At 39.7% G+C, this 21757-nt stretch overlaps 1 protein-coding gene across 1 annotated transcript; it reads left to right on the top strand.

Moving 5' to 3' along the window:
• Window positions 1-236: 236 nt before the first annotated feature.
• On the top strand, window positions 237-14284 carry LOC138949075 (uncharacterized). The gene is made up of 2 exons (XM_070320806.1): window positions 237-411; window positions 1573-14284. Exons 1-2 carry the CDS (start codon window positions 373-375, stop codon window positions 3367-3369), a joined length of 1836 nt encoding a protein of 611 aa, XP_070176907.1. The 5' UTR covers window positions 237-372; the 3' UTR covers window positions 3370-14284.
• Window positions 14285-21757: the final 7473 nt, after the last annotated feature.

Below are 21757 nucleotides of genomic sequence, written 5' to 3'. Positions count from 1 at the left end.
ACCATAAAAGAGGTGAAAATGGTGATACAGCGCACACACACACACCACGACCCTCGTCTCGATTCCCCCTCTATGTTAAAACATTTAGTCAAAACTTGACTAAATGTAAAAAGAACAAACAAAGTTCCGCGGCAATAGCGGGTTGCGGCAATAACGGGTTGCGGCAATAGCGGGTTGCGGCAATAACGGGCCGCGGCAATAACGGGCCGCGGCAATAGCGGGTGCCTCCCCACAATAGCTGTTAATGTGAACATGTATGTTAATTTGCTCTGAAGGTTCATTGGAACGTTTTCAAAACCTCGCGACTTGGATGGTACGACTGAGCGGACCCACGTGAGGACCATTGCTGACGCCATACAACTTGCAGGCAGCATGTTCAAAACACGGGGTTTAAATCTCCCAGAAGAGCAGGTAATTTGGCATAGAATTAGTGTTTGTATCTCTCTTGACACTTGTATTTATTACTTTTAAACATACTCTATGATTTAAGCCTTAGCACATGCGGGTGGCCCTTGTTTACCATGCATATGGGCCTCTCTATTTTGGTCGATGTTGTGCAGTTGTGGGTGGTTAATCTTGCAAAGTCGAGTCAGCAGGTTAACAAGCACTTAACAGCGACAAAAGTGTGTGCTAGCTCTTTGTTACATTTAGGAATGTTAAAGCACTTGTATTTACTGCAAAAACATAGCATTAGGGATAACCTGTTCAACGCAGGATGGGCGCCCCAACGCGAGAACATCATTTTGTTGTTGCTTTAAAGCAAAATACAGATATCTATCGTACTGAGGCCAACTAAAATCGGTTGAGATATGTTTTCTGATTTTGACCCCCCCCCCCCCCCCCAATTGATTATTGACTCAAGCAGGCAAAATAAGTTCATGCTCGATAGATCGACGTGGTCAAAAATATCTTCGGAGGACAGATTATCTGCTATGTGATCAAACGACCATATTATATGACCACAATGCAAGTACTTGTTTGTTTGCTTAACGCCCAGCCGACCACGAAGGGCCATATCAGGGCGGTGCTGCTTTGACATTTAACGTGCGCCACACACAAGACAGAAGTCGCAGCACAGGCTTCATGTCTCACCCAGTCACATTATTTTGTCACCGGACCAACCAGTCCTAGCACTAACCCCAAAATGCCAGACGCCAGGCGGAGCAGCAACTAGATTGCCAATTTTAAAGTCTTAGGTATGACCCGGCCGGGGTTCGAACCCACGACCTCCCGACCACAGGGCGGACGCCTTACCACTAGGCCAATCGTGCCGGTAATGCAAGTACGGGATCAACGTCACGCAAAGGCTTTGAAAGACACCACTTTCCGTTAAAACTTCTGCTTACTTCGTCGGAATGTACATACTTTTGACCACGTCGATCGATCAAACGTGCATTTCAGGAGCATGTTTGAGTCAATGATATAAGTTATTTCTAATATGCTGACTGTTTTAAACACAGAAGATTATGATGTCTCCACGGTGAGCAGCCCAACTTATGTCGGGCAGGTTATTCCCCGTGAAAATCCGCTATGTGTTGAATTACTATAATTGAGCTACTGTTATTTTTACAGAAAAAAGCTGTGACTTCAACTGAAGATGAATACAAGAGAATGCACGTGCAAGGTCCCCCTGGTTCAGGCCGGACAACGATGCTCATTTGTAAAGCTATGATGTGTTTGAGGAAAGGCGCTGGCGGTGCAGCATCACGTCTAAGTAATGTGGTGGTCCTGGATATGTACAGAGGATTGAAAGGTAGGCCCATAGGCATTCACATCAAAAACGCGATCCGGGATGCTGATGAGGAGGCATTCGATGGTAGAGTTCACCACCTTCCTATTGATGTCCTCGACAACCAAGAGTCGTTTGTCCAGCAGGTAGAAGATCTGTTTGAAGGTACTAAGCCGAAGTGGAAGGACGTGCTCTTCATCATCGACGAGATGCTCCCGCTGTCGTATTGGCGTGGCTTCTTTAAAGCATTCCAGAATGAGTTCAAAGACAGTCACGTTTGGTGCGCTGATGGCCTGATCGCTCAAGAGCTGGATGATGCTCCAGAGTTTAAGCATTTGCAGCTGGAACACATCTACCGTTTGCCAGGCTCTGTGCAGAAGGTTATGTACCACGCGGACTGGGATGAGAAGAGAAAACAGCAATACCTTTCTGACGTAAAGCGAGATGCTGCATCGTCTGCCTCGACACAGCAAGCTGCCCAACTTAAGAAAACCAGAGCATCAGGTGAAACCCCACAGAGTAGAGAACAACCAGGACAGAGCTCTGCTGATCGAACGCCAAGACTCAACGTGTGTACACACGGCCCGACTGCAGTGTGCATCAAGCACCAACACCGTGCTTCAAACAAGGCACTTTTGGATTGTGTACAATGCGCTGAAGAGCTTATAGACTTACTCATAAATAAAATGAAATTAGTTGAAAATGAGACTCATTCTTCGACCAAGAAATCTGTTGTGGGAGAAAAAGCACAGGCTGCAACGTTGCAAGCGAAGCCAGATGAAGGGCACGGGCAGGCTGCTTCCTCAGACATGGACGTAGATGAAGAAGACAATCCCGGTGCAGTTGCAGGGCCATCCTTATTTCTCCCGTGCAGCATCGTCATTGTTTTCAGTATTCCATCAAACCTCTACCAAGCAAGCACCCAAGGTAGCGATCATGTCGAGATCAACAAGGAGGATTATGAAGACTACGTTGCAAAACTCAACGACAGTCAATTCATTTCAACTCTTAGAAAAGCCTTGCCAGTACAACTTTTCTCCGGAACCACAGGACCTGGGGAAGAGCAAAATCAAGACCCTGATTGCCAGGACAATTGGGATAAAGTCCTGTTGTCATGGGTTGACATCTTTCAAGGTCTTGAGAGAGACGTTGTCATTTTTCTTCCTGGAGAGACAGCGTTTCAGACGGAAGAATCGTCTGGCAGTTCTCTGCAAGTTCCAGAAATATCTACCATGAACATACGCGACCCACCGTCTCCTAGAAAAGAAAAGAAAAGTCCAGCCTCTTCCCCTCGGTCTATGTCACGTAATCGTTCCCAGGATCCTCAACCCTCAACGCGAACAGAAAAAGAGGTGACTGGGCGCAGTACTGGTAAAAGACCAGCAGCAGCAGCAAGGATTCACGAGAGAAAGATACCCGAACCAGGCCTCGCGATAAGAACAAGTCAACAACCCGTCAGCAGTCGTACAAGAAGAGCACTACCAGACACCACAGCTGCCACTGCTGCCGCCACTGAGAAAGGAATGAGTAGCTACTACTGGCGAGTAAGGGATATTCAGCGCTACACTGAATGGGACAAAACCAGTCTGATGTTTGCAGCCACCCGCTGTACGTCACAGCTGATTATGCTTGTACCCTGAGCATTCTCCTTCTCCTCCTGTCCTATTTTGAATCTCAAGGATTCAGAATCTTAACCACGGAAACTTGCAAATCACAACACTCTCAAAGTCTTGTCAATCTTTAAAACTTTCTGGAATTTTACCTGACTTCTGTTTAGGTTTTGATGATCTGTATTTCTCTGAGAATCGTTCGGAAGTAGAACAAGGTACCTAAAGTTATTCGATTGGTGACTTTGAAACATTTACCAATAAAGCAGGAAAGATAGGCGAGATAAATTGTTTTTATATTGGACGATGCTAAATAAGCTAGGTGTTTAACTGTATGATTTATGAACAGGTCCAGAAGCACAACCCAACTGGAGCCCTTAGGGTCCCTAAAGCCCTGTCCAGACTTGGACGCCGTTTTACGCTCTATGCGCCGCAGGCCGTTTTGTGCGTCGCGCGGGATTTGCCGAGTGGCCACACATCGACGATTCTTTTCACAACGCGGTATCAGTGGAGCGGGTCACCTGACAAGAAGGTTCAGTTGCATTCGACTGCCGCGCCGCGAGCGGCTGACGTCATCGCTCTGGTTTGCTCTGATTGGTCAAATTTCCGTCGTTCTATGTCTGTGTCATAGAAATTAGAACACGCGCTATTCTTCTGCAAATAACGCTTCGCGATCATAGCACGCTGCGGCGCGCCGTTTTGAGCATAAGTCAAATGTGGACAGGGTCGGCCGGGAGTGTCTGGACAGGCCTTAAATAAGGATTGAGTAGTACTGGTAGATAGAAATATAGTGTGCCATGCATTGTATTTACTGTGCATAATAGTATGGTACTCTTAGAAAGAATACTCATTGTTATGTTGTTTTTGCTTTGATATAAATGACAAAATGTAATGTATTTTGAAAAGCAGCATTGCTCTGTGCTAGAATTATGGTGTGTTTACTGCTGTATAGTATAGAACAGTGCTGATGGTAGAGCATTATATTATGTCATTAATCGAATTAGCTTTCTGGATAAAATTGAGCTCAAAGGCAGCACAGGGGTGTGCAGCTATTGCTTGTATTGCTCCACTGTGCTAGTTGAAAGCATTGTGATGTGTCAAATAGAAATTGTATTTTCTTTGCTGCAAATAAAAGAACTGTGCTATGTATAAAACGAAGCATTGTGGTATTTCAAATGGTAAATATATTTGCTTTGATGTGAATAATTTAAATGTTCATGATATATAGGGTTGCGATGTGCTGCATATTGTATTTACTGCATGTAAGTGATAGAACTGAGCTAGAGGCTAGCACAGGTGCACCATGTTATGCATTTGTTATGCTATAAATAAGAATGTCGTTCCAGTGGTAATACACTCATGTTGCAACTTTGCTGTTTGCCTGAATGAAATCTAGAGAAGCACCTGCAAAATGCTCAAAGATCAGATTATTTTACCACCTGAACAACAATTGTGCCATATTTCTGCGTTTGCTTGTATGATTGATGTGTAAGCATACACTTTTAATGTTGTCATTTTTCTTTTTGTTTGTTATTTTGATTTTAATTATTTAAGTTATTGAGACATCCCAGTGCACTAAGGGATTTATAGAGCAAATCGAGAAAATTCATTATTGAACGAAGCGCATAGCGCTGAGTTCAATAATTATTTTCGAGATTTGCTCTATAAATTCCTTAGTGCACTGGGATTGTTTCAATAACGATATTGTCAGTACCGCCATAGAAAAAAGAAGATTCCAAGCGCACATTTGAATAGGCATAACTGTGTGGTCAGGTCGTGTACAGTAAAGATCTACTTTTGTGTGGGGTGTCTCAAGTGTGTCGTGCTTTCGTCACACGCATTTTAATTTCTGTTGGTAAATTCCAGTGTAGCGTTAATCTGAACAGTGATGATCTTTCAGAGAGACCTCATTTGAACTCGGAGAAAGGGCTGTGCTCTTCATTATTTGCGATTCGAAACCTCCAGTCGAGCTTCGACGGATTGACTGTGCGGAGTGACTCCCCTTGAATTGACTCGAAGCCGCGGGACTCGACGGTTCGCACATTTTCAAAACAAATGTGGCATATTTCTCGTGTTGTATCTTCACTCATCGGGGAGTCTGATACTAAATATGAACGGTAAGAATGCTCTGAACCCTACACGTATTATATCCCCATCGTTTTTTCGTTCACATTTGCCCAACATGTTAATTTGCTGAGCGGGGTTTATGTCGTCTGCTAGGGCAATCAAACCACTGCATGCAGTCTGCACTGACTGAGTCTGCACGCACGAGGCACGCTGGTAATAAGTCTTATAATGGTAAGAACGTTCTGAACCCTACACGTGTTCGATTACGATTGTTCTTGCCTTGAAATAATAATTCGGAAACCATTCATTTACTGAACTGATGCAGTCGTATTTCAGTGTAGTCAGTGCGGCTACGTATGACAGAGTCGATCGAGTCAGTCTTCCAAACTGGTCTAGCTGGTACGTTATCGGAATAACACTTGTGTTTTCTTCTGGGAATTTTATATTAACTCATCATTTGGTAATGTGGATGATAAGCTACATGCCACTAACACGATGAGAAGAATCTATGCAAGTCGGCGAGAATTAGATGAAACACAGCGGCTTCTATTTTTAGATCAGTGGCAGCCGCACTGTGGCACAGGCACATGCAATCTGTCAGAAAAAAAAACACTTCTGCTTTAATTGAGAAGCAGGGAATTTATGGTCATTTGGTATTGTGGAGAATATAAGCTACATGTCAGTAATTAATTCTGAGGATGAGAGCACAGTCTTGCTTAGGTAAAGGGCGTAAGAATACGCTCTGTGGAAAAGTTAGCGCACTCCAAGAGTGCGCTAACAGTTTTAGCGCATCGCCATTAGCCAATCAACTGGTTCACATCAGTCATGTGACACCAGTACTTACTGACAATCTAATTTATTTGCATCTCACACTACTATTTTCTATACAGACAGTACTTGTGCAAAACAAAATTACAACATCATAAATAATTATGGGTTTTTGAGTACGACACTCATCTTATGACTTTGACAATGGTACGGAAATAAGCATGAGCAATATTAAAGGCAGCAACTTCGTGATTGGACTAGCTTCTATTCAAAAAAACAAAAACAACCCCGGCAGCATTATTACCAACGTATGTGCTTTTAGAGAAACTGAATTACAACAGTTTTAACAATAGAGTTTACAGTCTACCTGAAGCAGCAACGTATGTTTCTTTATCTTGTGTTTATGGTATTGGAGGTATTTAATTGATCAACAAATTGTATATCCTATGCATCTTTTGGCAGCAATTAAATCATAACGGACAGTTAACACAAATGTCAATTGTATATACATTGCTTACAATGTTATTGTGTTTTGTCTTGTTGCATGTTGTTAAATAGACTTATGAAACTTTGCTACCTGTACGACCTGCATTGGTATGTGTGTGTGTGTGTGTTTGTGTGTGTGTGTGTGTGTGTGTGTGTGTGTGTGTGCGGTTTTTTTTTGTATTGATTAATTTATTGATGAACCTTATGACATTTTGGATAGATGAATTGATGTGTGAATGGATCGATGTATGCTTTTTTGAATTAGAACCAAATTCAATATTATACATCAGAAGAAAAAAAATAAGAGAAATCATTCAAACCTTTCACTGTCTACTTGTTAGTGTTTTTTTGTTACATTTTATTATTGTAACAAATGTTTGACATACTTCATTTCATTTTCCAATGCAAAGAGATATGTGCTATCATGTAAAATTCACTGACCGTGATGTATAGCGAACAATGTATGTCTACATATTATACCATCTCATATCTTTTGCATAATGGATTTGTAACATGATTATTTTTCATTCTAGAAATGTACCGTACGAATACAAACAATCTTTTTTGCATTTTTGTTCTTAAAAAAAAATGTGTGTGTGCAAAATCATTTGCATGTGGAGCACAATTTATCATTGCACATCAGCAGGTTATGATTGTCACGCAATATCCTTTTGAGATTCAAGTAAATACATATGTGTTTTCTTATTTGTCTTAATGTTTTGGTTGCAATTCTTACTGATGTAGGGATTTAACTTATTCTCTCATATGAGTTCGTGCGTTGAACGACTACTGTTTGACTTACAGTGAGTGCATATCCCTCAATACTTAAACACACATACAAACTATACATTCTGTGTTATAGAAGGATTTCTGTGATATATTAGGATAGTGCATTTTACAGTCACTATTTATTGACATTAATGTATTTTATTCCCTTTTACCTACTCTATCATTCACAGTTGTATAGCAGTATTTTAAAGTGCAATGTTATATACCATGAATTGTCTGTAACCTGATGATTTTTGTTTGCTAACCTATGCCCAGTGCTATTATTGTGTTGGTGTTTTCTGGATCTATGTTATGACGTTACAGGATTTGTGCCCCTTAAAGTAGATCAAAAGGATTGACATTAACCCCTCAAACAAACCGAAATGCAAAAGTACCAAGATTGCTTTTGATCTTCTATTCTATAGGGACTGGGTGGCCGAGTGGTAACTGGGTGGCCGAGTGGTAACTGGGTGGCCGAGTGGTAACTGGGTGACCGAGTGGTAACTGGGTGGCCGAGTGGTAACGCACTTGCGCTCGGAAGCGAGAGGTTGCGAGTTCGACCCTGGGTCAGGGCGTTAGCAATTTTCTCCCCCCTTTCCTAACCTAGGTGGTGGGTTCAAGTGCTAGTCTTTCGGATGAGACGATAAACCGAGGTCCCTTCGTGTAAACTACATTGGGGTGTGCACGTTAAAGATCCCACGATTGACAAAAGGGTCTTTCCTGGCAAAATTGTATAGGCATAGATAAAAAAAATGTCCACCAAAATACCCGTGTGACTTGGAATAATAGGCCGTGAAAAGTAGGATATGCGCCGAAATGGCTGCGATCTGCTGGCCGATGTGAATGCGTTATGTATTGTGTAAAACAATTCCATCTCACATGGCATAAATAAATCCTTGCGCCTTGAATATGTGCGCGATATAAATTGCATACAATAAAAATAAAAACAAAATAAAAAAATAAATCCCTGCGCTTAGAACTGTACCCACGGAATACGCGCGATATAAGCCTAATATTGATTGATTGATCGATTGATTGATTGATTGAAAAGTACCAAGATTGCTTTTGATCTTCTATTCTGTAAAACCAGCTTTCCAGTCTCCCTGTCTGAACCTTTTCTCAAGCTATTGAGCAGCTATACTAACAACTATTTGATGAGGGTTTTTCTTCTACTCCTGACCCGCCACAAACGTTTGAAAATAAAAATATTTGGCATATGAATAGTCATTCTGAGAAGTTTGCAAATAATAAATCTCATGTCATAATACTAAAGCACAGACAGGCAGCAAACTTAGTTCAGAATTTAGTTAGAATGTATACGTTGAACATTCTGTTGTATAGTATTTATTATGAATAAACAGATTTTTCAGGGTTTGCAATTTATTTTGTAGTACTATCTAGTCTTGCTTTAACATGTCATTCACATTTTTTTTAATCAAACTTCCATGCAATTTCGTGTTTCCTTTGTTTGTCATTTCTGATCCAAAATTGGCTTGACCATATGCTATATCTGGTTTATTTGGATCTTAGCTTATATCTGATGTTTTACAAAATTACAGCATTCCTATTCCCCATGCAGTTTTATTAGATGATTGTAGTTGTATGATTCCATGGGATTTTTGTTGCGGTTGTCATGTCTATTGTATAAACAGCACTTATAACTGAATCCAGTTTTTCATGTATTCGTTGTGTTTTTAATCTTGTATTATTGTGTTTTAATGACAATACTAGTTGTAATACAAATACCGGAAGCAATGTATTTATAGTAGCAGTATTAGTAGTGGCTGAAACTGTAGTAGTGGTTGAAACAAGGATAGTAGTTGTTGTAGCGAAAGTTGTAGTGGCAGTAGGAATGATGGCGATGTTTGGGTACAAGTAGTGGTCGTAATTAATAGCAGTAGCAACAACAATAGTCATTATCAAAAGAGCAAGAGGAGTGATCATTGCTTTTCTTCACACGTGCATCTCTTGATGCGAATTACGATGCTTTTCAATGGTGTGATAGCAGTTGTGTTTTTTTTAGTAATTCTTGAGATATGAGATCAATTATGTGGGTTTTTTTTTAAAATAGATTAACCGTGTATGTTTTCATCTTGTGCCATACTCAGTCCACATTTGTTAATTACATTATATTGTGTTCTTTCTTTTCTGACATATTGTTTCTTCATGGTGGTAATACACATTTACCGCCCTGATATGGCCCTTCGTGGTCGGCTGGGCGTTAAGCAAACAAACAAACAAAAAAAATACACATTTCCCCCCGCGGGTTAGGGGGAAGAATTTACCCGATGCTCCACAGCATGTCGTAAGAGGCGACTAACGGATTCTGTTTCTTCTTTTACCCTTGTTAAGTGTTTCTTGTATAGAATATAGTCAATGTTTGTAAAGATTTTAGTCAAGCAGTATGTAAGAAATGTTAAGTCCTTTGTACTGGAAACTTGCATTCTCCCAGTAAGGTAATATATCGTACTACGTTGCAAGCCCCTGGAGCAATTTTTTGATTAGTGCTTTTGTGAACAAGAAACAATTAACAAATGGCTCTATTCCATCTCCCCCCCCTTTCCCCGTCGCGATATAACCTTCGTGGTTGAAAACGACGTTAAACACCAAATAAAGAAAGAATACACATTTACTTAAATCATTGCAATTTGTTTGATCTGATGATAATTAAGCTATTATTCGTTATAGTTTTACTTAAATTGTAAAAAGTGCAATCTCTAAGCTTTTTGGTGTTGCTGCTGTTTCTTTATCAGATTGCGGTTTTATGATAAAAACAAAACAAACATGTGTTGCAACTTAATTGTAAAAGCAACCTAGGTTTAACATGTTTACTGTTTACATGTTCTTCGTTGGCTGTGATTTCCTGTCCTTGTTTATGGTAACATTCTCATAGGAGGAAGTCATATTAGCAATAGCCTACTGTGTTGATTATGAACATTTGTTTGATATTATTTTTATTTCAAGTTTTCCAAATTGGCAGCTAAGCTATTTGTGATATAACTTTATAACAAAAAACAACAACTGTGTTTTAAGATGATTGGTAAGCAGTGGTTACGAGTCCATACTATGTTGGTTTTCTCCCTCCTCTCTTCCATTCATTAATGTGTTTGTTTTCTTCTCCTCTTTAAGGCGTAAGGGTCACCCAGAATTTGGAAAAAAATCGTTTTTCAGATATACTAAATTATGATGTTGCCAAAAGCTAGAAAAAATCTCTATTTTCATGTGCAGTTTACATTTTGTCTCTAGCATACATAGTTTTCTTGCAATAAGTGCTCAAAGTAGGTTGGTGGGAATTAAAAATCACTGGCCGAAATATCTAAAATAACAACAATCCTATTTGCGCTGAGCTGCTGGAAAATAATAAGCCTAACCTGTCTCTCTGGTTTACAACAACCGTACAACGACTGCTCCCTACAGTTGACGGCAAGATGGCGGCTTTCGTGCATTGAAAGTGAATTTCGCAGCGAATTATCGAGCCTACTGTGAAAAGAGTCAACTTTTTGAGAAAATCATCATGTTTTATGTGGTGAAAGTTCGCGCGAAATCACAGAGCAGCTACACTGTCTGCATGATCAACTTTTTTAAATATTCACCTATTCCATTGAAACTTTGCACATCAAATGTTCACTGGACTGGCTATAGTTTGTTCTAAAATGAAGCTGATAATCAGAAAAATAGAATTTTTTTGATTGTGTGATATATCATAATAATATATAGAATTATAGTATTCTTTGCTAATGCTACTAAAAGCAAAATTTCCAACAAAACAGAAAGCTTTTAGAACATACTGTAGGTAATGATGCTTTAAATATGAGTGCCAATTTATTTTTCAATTGGACACATACTTTTTCCCCAAGAGTGCATTGAAAAATGCTAAAATTAGCATTTTTGCAGGTTTATTTTGCCCATTTTTTTACGAACTAAATAATTTTTTCAGTTGTTCTACTTAATTTAGGCATTCAAACTTGATGTTTTCTGAAAATATAATGATTTTTGAAGAAAACTACCAAATATCAAGCCAATTCATTGAATACAAGTGACTGAATAAAAAAATAACAGTTTTGGTCCGACAATCTGGGTGACCCTTACGCCTTAAAGTTTGTTTGGAAGAACATTTTCAATTTAATAAGTGCCATTCCTTGTCCTCATACTTGGCAGCGATGTGAAATCACTTATCTTGTATGGAAAACGTAAAGCAATTTTGTACAACTCAAAATGCTATATGTTTGCAATGTTCTCTCTGTCTCTGTCTCCCTCCCTCTCACGCACAAGCTCTGTAGCTTTCTCTCCATTTCTCTTTCTCACAACCAATCTCCAATGTTTTTTTCTCTCTCTCTTTTCCTTTCTCTCATCTGCACGCACAGCCATGATCTTACTCACTTTCCTGCTCACGTACATTCCCTCACTAAAAAGAATAACAGAAGTGGGAAATAATGTGTCGTGTGTATCATATGTTTGTGTACATAATTGTATATAATTGATCACATATTGTTTAAAGTGAGAACAGTACTGTTAAGATGTATGCATAACTAGTTGAGAAAAAAACACAATGTGTATATATGTCCCCAGTTAATTACCTTGCATTTCTTTTTTTCTCCTCCTGTTTCTTCTTCTTCTTTTTCTTCTTCTTTTTCTCCTTCTTCTTCTTCTTCTTCTTCTTCTTCTTCTTCTTCTTCTTCTGTTTCACCCTCCTCCCCGCCTCTTTAATTATGTTAAAGCTTAAAAATGAAGTACAAAAGGTGCATTACATCGTTAATTACATTCTTGTTATTTTAATCGTGTGTGTGTGTGTTTGTGTTTATATTTTGTCGACATCATTGTAGATTTTAAACGAACAGAGTACCTGCACCTCGCTCTTCTCCACAGCAATAACTTGCTTATTGCAATGATTGAACCACGAACTTTTTATTTTTATCAGTAATCTTTTTTAACATGTGCGATAATAAGAAATCTTATTTCGTTTATTTGTTCATTTCTCTGAGACATCTTCTATTAGGCAAAAGCTGTTAAAAGACGATATAAATATTTAACCCATGGGCGAAACTTTGGACCCGTGCTTTGGAGAATTGACTCCCATTAAACTGCTTTTGATACATGTGTATTATTTCATTTGGTATATTGTAGTGAAATTAGATCTTCTCATGTTGACGATTCGCAGTAGAATTTCGATTCCTATTTTAATTCTCAGATTTGTTTTCCCAGACAAAGAAGGGAGTTCTAAATTTAGTGTTCTGCTGATTTGTTAAGTATGAAAAATGTTTCATATCATGTTAACTCCAACTGTTGAAAAATCGCATTCTTAGATATCTATTTATTCACGCACTTGTGTATTTATGCATGTATTTACGTGTGCATGTATTTATTTATGTATGTATCAGTTCAGTCAATCATTGGTTTATTCATTGATTTCTTTCACATATGTATTGTTAATTTTTAGAAACTTTACATGTGAATTCTTCAAAATAGTATTACTAGATGTTTCTTTTTTTCTCATTTGTGTTTAGTGTCTTTGACGACGTCATATCCAGTTTTTAAGAAGAAAACAAAAATCTTAGGCGGCACAGCAGCGAACCGAATTTTTCGAACAAATTTGTTCAAATGTTATTCAAACAGTATTTGACTCGGTCCGGACTATGGGATTGCGTTTTAACTTAAAGCATAAGAATTGTTTAATCACTTTGCAACAAATGTTGCTTCAGTGTAATCCTGAAATAACGTATACAGAAGTGGTTCTACTTACTTTTTTCATTTTTTTCCTGAATGCGTAAAGGTAGATATATACCCCCCGCGGGTTAGGGGGAGTCCCATAATGGTTGGGACTAGAAAGAATTTACCCGATGCTACCCAGCATGTCGTAAGAGGCGACTAACGGTTCTGTTTCTTCTCTTCTTTTGTCTTATTTCTGCCTTACCAGTCCTTTCACCTATATTTCCTTCCAAGAAAACTCTCCCTACTATTCCCTGCAGTTTTCCAATTCTTTTCTTGTTGTCTTATTTCTACCTGACTGGATCCATCACCTTTATTTCACTTACCAAAAGTCTTCTTTTCCACATCCTTATTTCTCTGCACCCCGCATGTCGTATGAGGCGACTAACGGATTCTGTTTCTCCTTTAACCCTTGTTAAGTGGTTCTTGTATAGAATATAGTCAATGTTTGTAAAGATTTTAGTCAAGCCGTATGTAAGAAATGTTTAGTCCTTTGTACTGGAAACTTGCATTCTCCCAGTAAGGTCATATATTGTACTACGTTGCAAGCCCCTGGAGCAATTTTTTGATTAGTGCTTTTGTGAACAAGAAACACTGAACAAGTGGCTCTATCCCATCTCCCCCCTTTCCCCTATCCCATCTCCCCCTTTCCCTCGTCGCGATATAACCTTCGTGGTTGAAAACGACGTTAAACACCAAATAAAGAAAGAAAGAAAGAAAGAAATGTAGATATAGGTTATGTGTGAATTGATATTAAGGTTAAAAATAGTGAAATCTGTTTTATGCAAACAGGATCCCCCGTGTACATGATACGGAGGCACCTCTGTCTCTTTCGATGGGTTTCGGTCAGCCAAGACTCAGTACTGATGCAGACTTTCTGGTTAAGTGTTTATGCCGACTGGATGACTAAATATTGTAGTAAGGCTTTTTTTTTAATGTTTGTAAGCTTAACTACTGTAACTACAAAGTCGCAATTTACAATGCTGACTTTATGAAGATATTTTCGGTTCTTTTACATACCAGAGAAATCTTAGTTAAGTTATTACTTGTTTGCAGTGATCAGTTATGAAGCGTGTCATCAATGAAGTAGGTGTTGAACAACATGCACGTGTGTATTTATAATCGGATTGCAATAAAAGGCTATCGTACTCTGTTTCTGCATCACCGTGTGTGTGTGTGTGCGTGCGTGCATGGTGTGCCGTGTGCGTGCGTGCGTGCGTGTGTGTGTGTGTGCGTGTGTGTGTGCGCGCGTACATCGCTGTGTTTGCTCGTGCGTGTGCGTGCGGACATGTGTGGGTGTGTGCGTGGAACCATTTCCTCACCATTGCACTTGACAATCTAACCAGCAGTAGCAAACGGTCCTCTTCATTCAAACATTATCATTCGTTGTCTTACCAGCAAGTAGCAACAACGCATACGGAGCAAAGCAAACTAAGCGTTAGGCTTTAGAATATGTGTCAGTGTGCACTTATGCATGATACGTTTTGCTTTGCATGTACGTACAACTTCCTTGTGTCAAAGAATTTCCAAACAGCTGAAATTTGAGCCTACCTCCCTGTTGTATGCACTAGTGAGAAGGCTTGGGCTGCAAAACACACCAGCGAAATATAGGCCTACTTCTATCGACCTGTGTGCAGTGTGCGTGACTATGAACGTTCGCAGGGATGGGACCATGAATCAGTATCTGTATGAGACTCTTTTTAACGGGACTGCGCTGATTTCACCAGCTGACTTTGTGCATGTGATGACGTGTTTTATTTGAAAAAGCTGACGTTGCATTTAAAACATGAATGCATTGTAGTGACATTGTGAGCATCCAATGGCTCACACGGAGAACGCGTCTGCCTGTTTACGGAACTGCAGTTATTTTTCGGATATGACCAACATATAATGTGAAAATGACTTTACGTTTGAAGTCTATTTTGCTTACATTCTGTTAAAAATAAGCACTCCGGTAAGTGAATTCTTGGAAATATTGGATCGATAAAAGGTAAAGACATTCGTTACTTTTGTTCCCCCTCCATGCCCGCCTGCCTTATCCTGTCAAGGCTGGTCCCCGTCTCTCAAGGGAACACGCGTGTCAGGGCCAGACCCAGGGGGGGGGGGGAGGGGGGGGGGGGTCCAGGGGTTCCGGAACCCCACCCCTGGAAAAAGCATGTACCTTGCTTTGAGTGGGTTTTTTTTTTTCTTTTTTTTTAAAATAAATTCGCTGATTTGCCCCCCCAAAAAAAGGAGGAACCCCCCCCTTACAACTCATTTGGTCCGGCCCTGCGTGTGGTTGAGTGTGGGCTTGCATGGGTGAGTGTGTAGGTGGGTAGGGGTTGTCCAAACTCTGTACTCACACCTAATAGCGGTAAACTTTTAGCTAAAGCTGACGGCAATTAACCTATTTGGAATCATGTTACTATTCCTGTTAGTGTACATATGCGTGCGCGAGTGTATTATGCTTCGTATGGTATTTTTATCTGTTGTCTTATTATTTGTTTTGTCTTTTAATGTGCACCATACTGAAATTTCTCTGTATGAGATAATAAAGTATTCGTATTCGTATTCGTATTCGTAATGTCGCTTCTGAGTTGAATTCCTAGCAGCTAAACGTTGCTTTGTCTGTAAATACGTTCTTGTGAGCGCGCTTTAACAATCAAGTTGAATAAATTAATAACATAACAATTTATAGGAGTAATTGCTCAAATTCACGTTAGTATTGCAAGATATGTTGTGCAGAAATACTGTCAAGACATGTAATTTATAAATAAGGTCACTACTTATTTAAGACATACACACAACCTCATTTAACATACCCCATTGTTGCTCTCTTTCTTCCATCCGTTTATTTTGTTTGTACTTTTTGCCTGTTGCTTTGTCTCTTTCTTATTTCATTTTATTCACAATGTTTCTGTCTACCTTCTTTTATTTTTTCCCTTTTATTCAAGTTTTTCTGTATGTCTGTACGTGTCTATTCATTGCTGCAGGAGAAGTAAAAGATTACATCTCAACATTCGCTTTCTGTACACAAAATATCAATCGGTTATGAACAAAGTAGCTGGCTTTTCCTCAAACTGGTTTGCTTATTTACCATATGACCCCACAATACGGCTTTTTCTGTGAAGTTCTTGGAAAGAGCATCAAGACCCTGCTGTAACAAAACGCATTCTTTTAGAGAATGCTCATGTTCATATCTGGCAAGCAAATTACACTTATCGCAAAAACGAAGATAAGAAAAGAGATCATGTCATTCTTTTTGAAATAACGAATCCTATGATAGAACCGAAACAAACTTTACACTCCTTAATCCCTAAGGCGTCGCCACTTGAATGAAATGCACCGCGTGGACAAAAAAGTAGTCTGGCAAACACACATCCGTCAACAAAAGAATGTGCAAAGACATGCATTGAGCTAAAAAAACGGAGCAACTCATTTTAGATAAAGGCACAATTATGTGCAAGCCTGGAAAAGTTTTACAAAAGCATATATCTGCAAGGATTCTGTTGACATATTGTTTGTATAAAGGCATATCCTCTTTACGAGAAAATCTTGTCAAAAGGCAAAGAATGTTTGGACAAAGCAAATTCAGTGGGTGTAGTGTGCATTTTTACAGTGATTCGTCTCGTCGGGGTGCCTGTTCGTGTTGCGCAGTTTTTCTTTTTATCTTCTTTAAGACTGCCTTTTTTATTTCCTGCAGACTGGACAAATAATAAATTAACGGTGTGTGTGTGTGTTCGTTTCCTGGATTGTTTGTTTGGTTGTGTTGAAAATAAATCCTAGCTGTGTCCGCTTGAGTGAAACGCCTTTGAAGCAGACATTTCATCGGAATGTTGCATGACAGAGAAAACTCTCCTTGACACTGTCAGTAATTTATTGCTTCATACCTATTCAAAACCGGCGCCTGTGTGTCGACGTCTGTGCAAATGATAAAAGCGACCGAGCGAAGTATAACGTTATAAACGTGATTAAAACTATATATAAAATAAACACCACTTGTATGAGCGCGAAACAAAGACGTCTGACGTCAGTGGAAACCTACAAATCCCATAATTCGAGTATCACTGGGAATTATTTACACCAAAGACAATAGCGATCCGACGAAGCAAATCCACAAAGATACTTAGCTTCAGTTAGATTTATGTGGGAGATAATTAAATACAAAGAGAAACATAGCTATAAAATAGAAGTACAGTCTGTTGCCAAGCATTTCTTTTACCTGTAAGAAATGTTAAGTCATTTGTACTGGAAACTTGCATTTTCCCAGTAAGGTAATACATTGTACTACGTTGCAAGCCCCTGGAGCAAATTTTTGATTAGTGCTTTTGTGAACAAGAAACAATTGACAAGTGGCTCTATCCCATCTCCCCCCTTTCCTTGTCGCGATATAACCTTCGTGGTTGAAAACGACGTTAAACACCAAATAAAGAAAGAAAGAATTTCTTTTACCCAAAATATCAAAAACAAGCAAGTAAAAACCAATGAACGGTTTATTGGTTTATGTACACTAATGAATTTAAGTGACCTTGTGTTCTGTTAAAATATGTCTTTGATATTTGGTTGTAGACGTATATTGCGATTAATATGCATAAATGTACTGCAGGCAAACACACACACAGACGCACAGAGACAAGCAGACACACACACACACATACCCAGACAAACGCAGACACACGTACACCCACCCCACCCCCCCCACACACACACACATGCATACACGCACACACGCAAGCTCACACACACACACACACACACACACACCCAGGTAAATGTTGGTTCCTTTGATGAAAAATGTCATACATACTTTTATTTTGTATATTGAATGTTGCATTCTGAGCGTACACACTCCTTCTGTTTCGTATTAGTTTGTTATTATAATGTCGGGTATTCTTTAATTTGTTTTCCTACTGAAACAAGCTTCAAGTGGGCTAATACCAGATAATTCTTGTTGTTGATGCCTCAGAAAGTTATGGTATATATGACCTCTGCCTGATAGCGATTTTCTCTTTCATAATTATAATGCTGGGCATGGACCTATTGTTTGTAACATCTCAAAATCCGATAAGTTAAGCTTTGGAAATCTAGCTGTGTACACCTTTAAGCGTGCGTTTATGTGCAGAATGTTTTTCTAAGACTGAATAATTATTTTAAAATCAGTATTGCTCGGGGGCTAAAGTGTACTCGTATATTGTACTTTTCTACAGTAGTTTAAACTTTGTGGCGTGACATCATGTTTGAACTAATGCCTGCAGTATCAACTGTTTAAAGTATATCATCTCATATCAACGGCTGTCAATAATTATCTATAACCCTTAGTCATTGAAAACAAACCTGCCCTGATTTAAGGCCACATGTGATAAAAGCACAAGTGATAGATTGTGTCAGGTCTAATTCTGAACCCTTCATTGCTGATGTCATCTTATGCACCTGTACATTTCCCTGCAACATACACTACTTGTCAAACAAAAGTTGGCATACACCTTTCGGTTTAGAAATGTGCTTTAATGCTGATTATTTTAAGCTCCATATTCACAGCAAAAGGCTGTTCATTTCCCCAAAATATGCAATACAAAAACTGGTTGTTAGGTTTCTTAGATTTTTATTTCGAGACGTGGCATTCATTCACCAGAAGTTAAATCTGCAACTGGTAAATTTCGAATGTTAAAATCGACAGAGGCAAAGAACACACACAACTAAACAAATGTTCTCTCGCTCAAAGGGTAGAATCTCGCAAATTAATATAGATGTTGCCGTGCCAAGCCTAGGTCTGATACTTGTCATGTGCTAAAAAGGAATCAGCATACACGTCGAGTTCCGTTTGAAGCAAAGTATAGATACGTTCATATTTCTTTGCATTTGGTTGCTCGTCGTCATTGTCCAACATTACAATCTAATATACTTTTAAAATGGGAAAGAACCAAACATGTGTGAATAAAACTGTTATGATTAGCGCATGCAAAGAGGCTACTTCCTATACCGTTTTACAGGCAGAACTTGTGGACGTTTTGAATAGCTTCTATTGTGATCTGAGGTTTCCTGTTATTTGTTACACACTTTTGTTGAAGTGTGTGCGTGTCACGTGTGTGTGTGTGTGTGTGTGTGTGTGTGTGTGTGTGTGTGTGTGTGTGTGTGAATGTGTGTGTGTCTGTCTGTCTTTCTATCAGTCTTTCTCTCTATATACCTCGCATATACCTCTACAAATCGAGCTTAGCCTTCTCGGGAGCGTTTCTCTGAAACTCCTTCCCCCAACAGATAAGAAATGCAACTTCAGTGAAAATGTTTAAGAGACAGTCACGTTCACACCCCGTTGAAATGAACCTTGTGTGTTTAATCAATCAAATGTCTTACGTCTTACGTCTTACGTCTCTCTCTCTCTCTCTCTCTCTCCCTCTCTCTCTCCCCTCTATCTCTCTCTCCCCCTCTCTCTCTCTCTCGCTCTCTATCTCTGTCTTTCTCTCGCCCCCCCCTCCCCCCGTGCCATCAGTGGCTTGTCATATATAAAATAATCTGGAACCGTAAAACTGTATCCGGGATCTACACCCAAAGCGGACATTCCCTTTGCGTAGGACTGTTACCGAGAAATACGGTTGAGGTATATCAGTATAGTTTAGGTGGGCTGATCGTGAATCATGCATGCACTCTCTTTTCACGTCACTTGTGTCATTCATCTGCTTTTACAGTTCATTCTCACTGTATTTGGACTTTCCCATGCGTTTTGATAAAGTTACACGAATCGTATGACTTGGGGTTGAATTACGAGAACTTCCGTCGCATGTCGTCAGCATTTGATCACATGATTATTACGTGATTATAGATATTCAAATACGTGGGAGCATCCATAATATATTGACGTGCTGTTGTTGTGGATACACATACAATCTCTGGTCTCTCACAAATCCTGCACGCCATTAAAGTTACTTATGTACTGGTTTTCCTCATCGACGTTGGTACAGTCGAACCTGTCATCGCGACCACCTCTCGAAAGCGACCACCTCTCGAAAGCGACCATCCTCGAAAGCGACCACCTGCCCATAACGACCATTGTCAAAGTTCCCAGACGAGTTTTTCTTGCATATAATTCACCTTTCCATAGCGACCAACCATTTGTAACGACCACTTTTAGTCGTTCCCTTTGGTGGTCGTTATTGATAGGTTCGACTGTACTTGAACCTCCCAAGTAGTCAGTACAATTGTGCAATGTTTCAAAGCGAATAAATCTCGTTGTCGTAACTTCACTGTCACATCGCAAGGAATTTCCGATCGCTTCCTTCCAGTGGAAGGCTAGCGGAATCAGAGTCGCGCTACCCAGATGTGTGCGAATTGTGGTGTAATCAGCCACCTGTACTGCTGGCACAATGACCTAGTCTCATGACTTGCTACAGTGATGTCACGGAGTGGGACATGGACACCGTCTCTAAGCTTGCACATAACGTTGACCCGTGTTCGTCCCGGCACAGATTTGAACCCGTGACACGCAAGTACACACCTTGCGAGGTGTTGTTTTTTTTCTCACTCTCTCAGTTAATACCGTATCCCATGCAAAAGTATTGACAAATCTTTGGTGGTGTCAATGATCGGTTGCATAAGCAAGGCCCTTGTAGTGGCGTCTAAAGGACTTGGTTTGCGACCGACGCAAGACTGTGTGGGAAGAAACCTTTGAAATAATCATTCTATCATATGATTAGGGTGCAGTGTGCAGCCCGAAGGTGCGACAAAGAACACACCTGCTCTATCGATTAGTCTTACTCAGCCAATGTTCGATGTGCCGACACCCTACCTTTTTGGGTAACCGAGCCAGGGACTGTGCAAGGTGATACGTTACACATATCATTTGATCAAATTGATATGGTGTAGTGTGAAACCCAAACGCGCCTATTGTATCGATCTTTGTTACTAGGCCAATGTTCGATACCGTCAAACTTCCTTGTTTGGTCGCTATGCAAGCCAGTGATATGAGGGCTTGGGTGTCTATAATCCTGATCTTGTTATTGCTGATGTCACATTCCAAGTCATTGTTTAAGTCCACAAGTAGGTGATAAAAGGGCTAAGCTGTGTCTTTATGGGATCGTTTTACTGCTCATATCAGGTTTTATGGTCCTCAAAAAGGTATCGTCACGCTAATAGGATAATTGCCTGTGACATTTTTACTGTTTTGAGAAAAATGCAAGAAACTTATTTGGTTTCAGCCTATCTCATTTTAGTTATAAGTTGCAAACTGCCTATCTCGAACTGTTACCACGGGATAAACGTGAGATAATGAGCTGACAGCAACATTTTCAATCAGCACAACTGCAAAACAACCCCCTAAAGCATTTGCATATCTTCGCAGTTTCCAAACAAGTCTTCCTGTATAAAAACAAAAGTGCCTAACTCAAAAAACGATATTGGCAGTTTTGCTTACGTTACCGTGGCAATGGTTTCTGATGGTCTGAAAGTTTGTACTCTCTAACACATGACAGGTACCCTTCCAGTAGCTTCCCCTGTAGTCTCACTACACAAATGCCTAACACTGAGTTAGGTATTTTTCTTATGAGCGTGACGGCATTGCATTCCCCAGTGATCACGTTGGTTGCTTTTGAGGAATCAGTGACGTGGGGTTTTTTTTCTCGGAAATTGTGTATGAAAGGAAAACAAATGAACTAAA

The sequence above is a fragment of the Littorina saxatilis genome, linkage group LG15, assembly GCF_037325665.1.
Source record: "Littorina saxatilis isolate snail1 linkage group LG15, US_GU_Lsax_2.0, whole genome shotgun sequence".
In the NCBI taxonomy this organism is placed as follows: domain Eukaryota; kingdom Metazoa; phylum Mollusca; class Gastropoda; order Littorinimorpha; family Littorinidae; genus Littorina; species Littorina saxatilis.
This window is presented reverse-complemented; position numbering and strand designations above follow the sequence as displayed.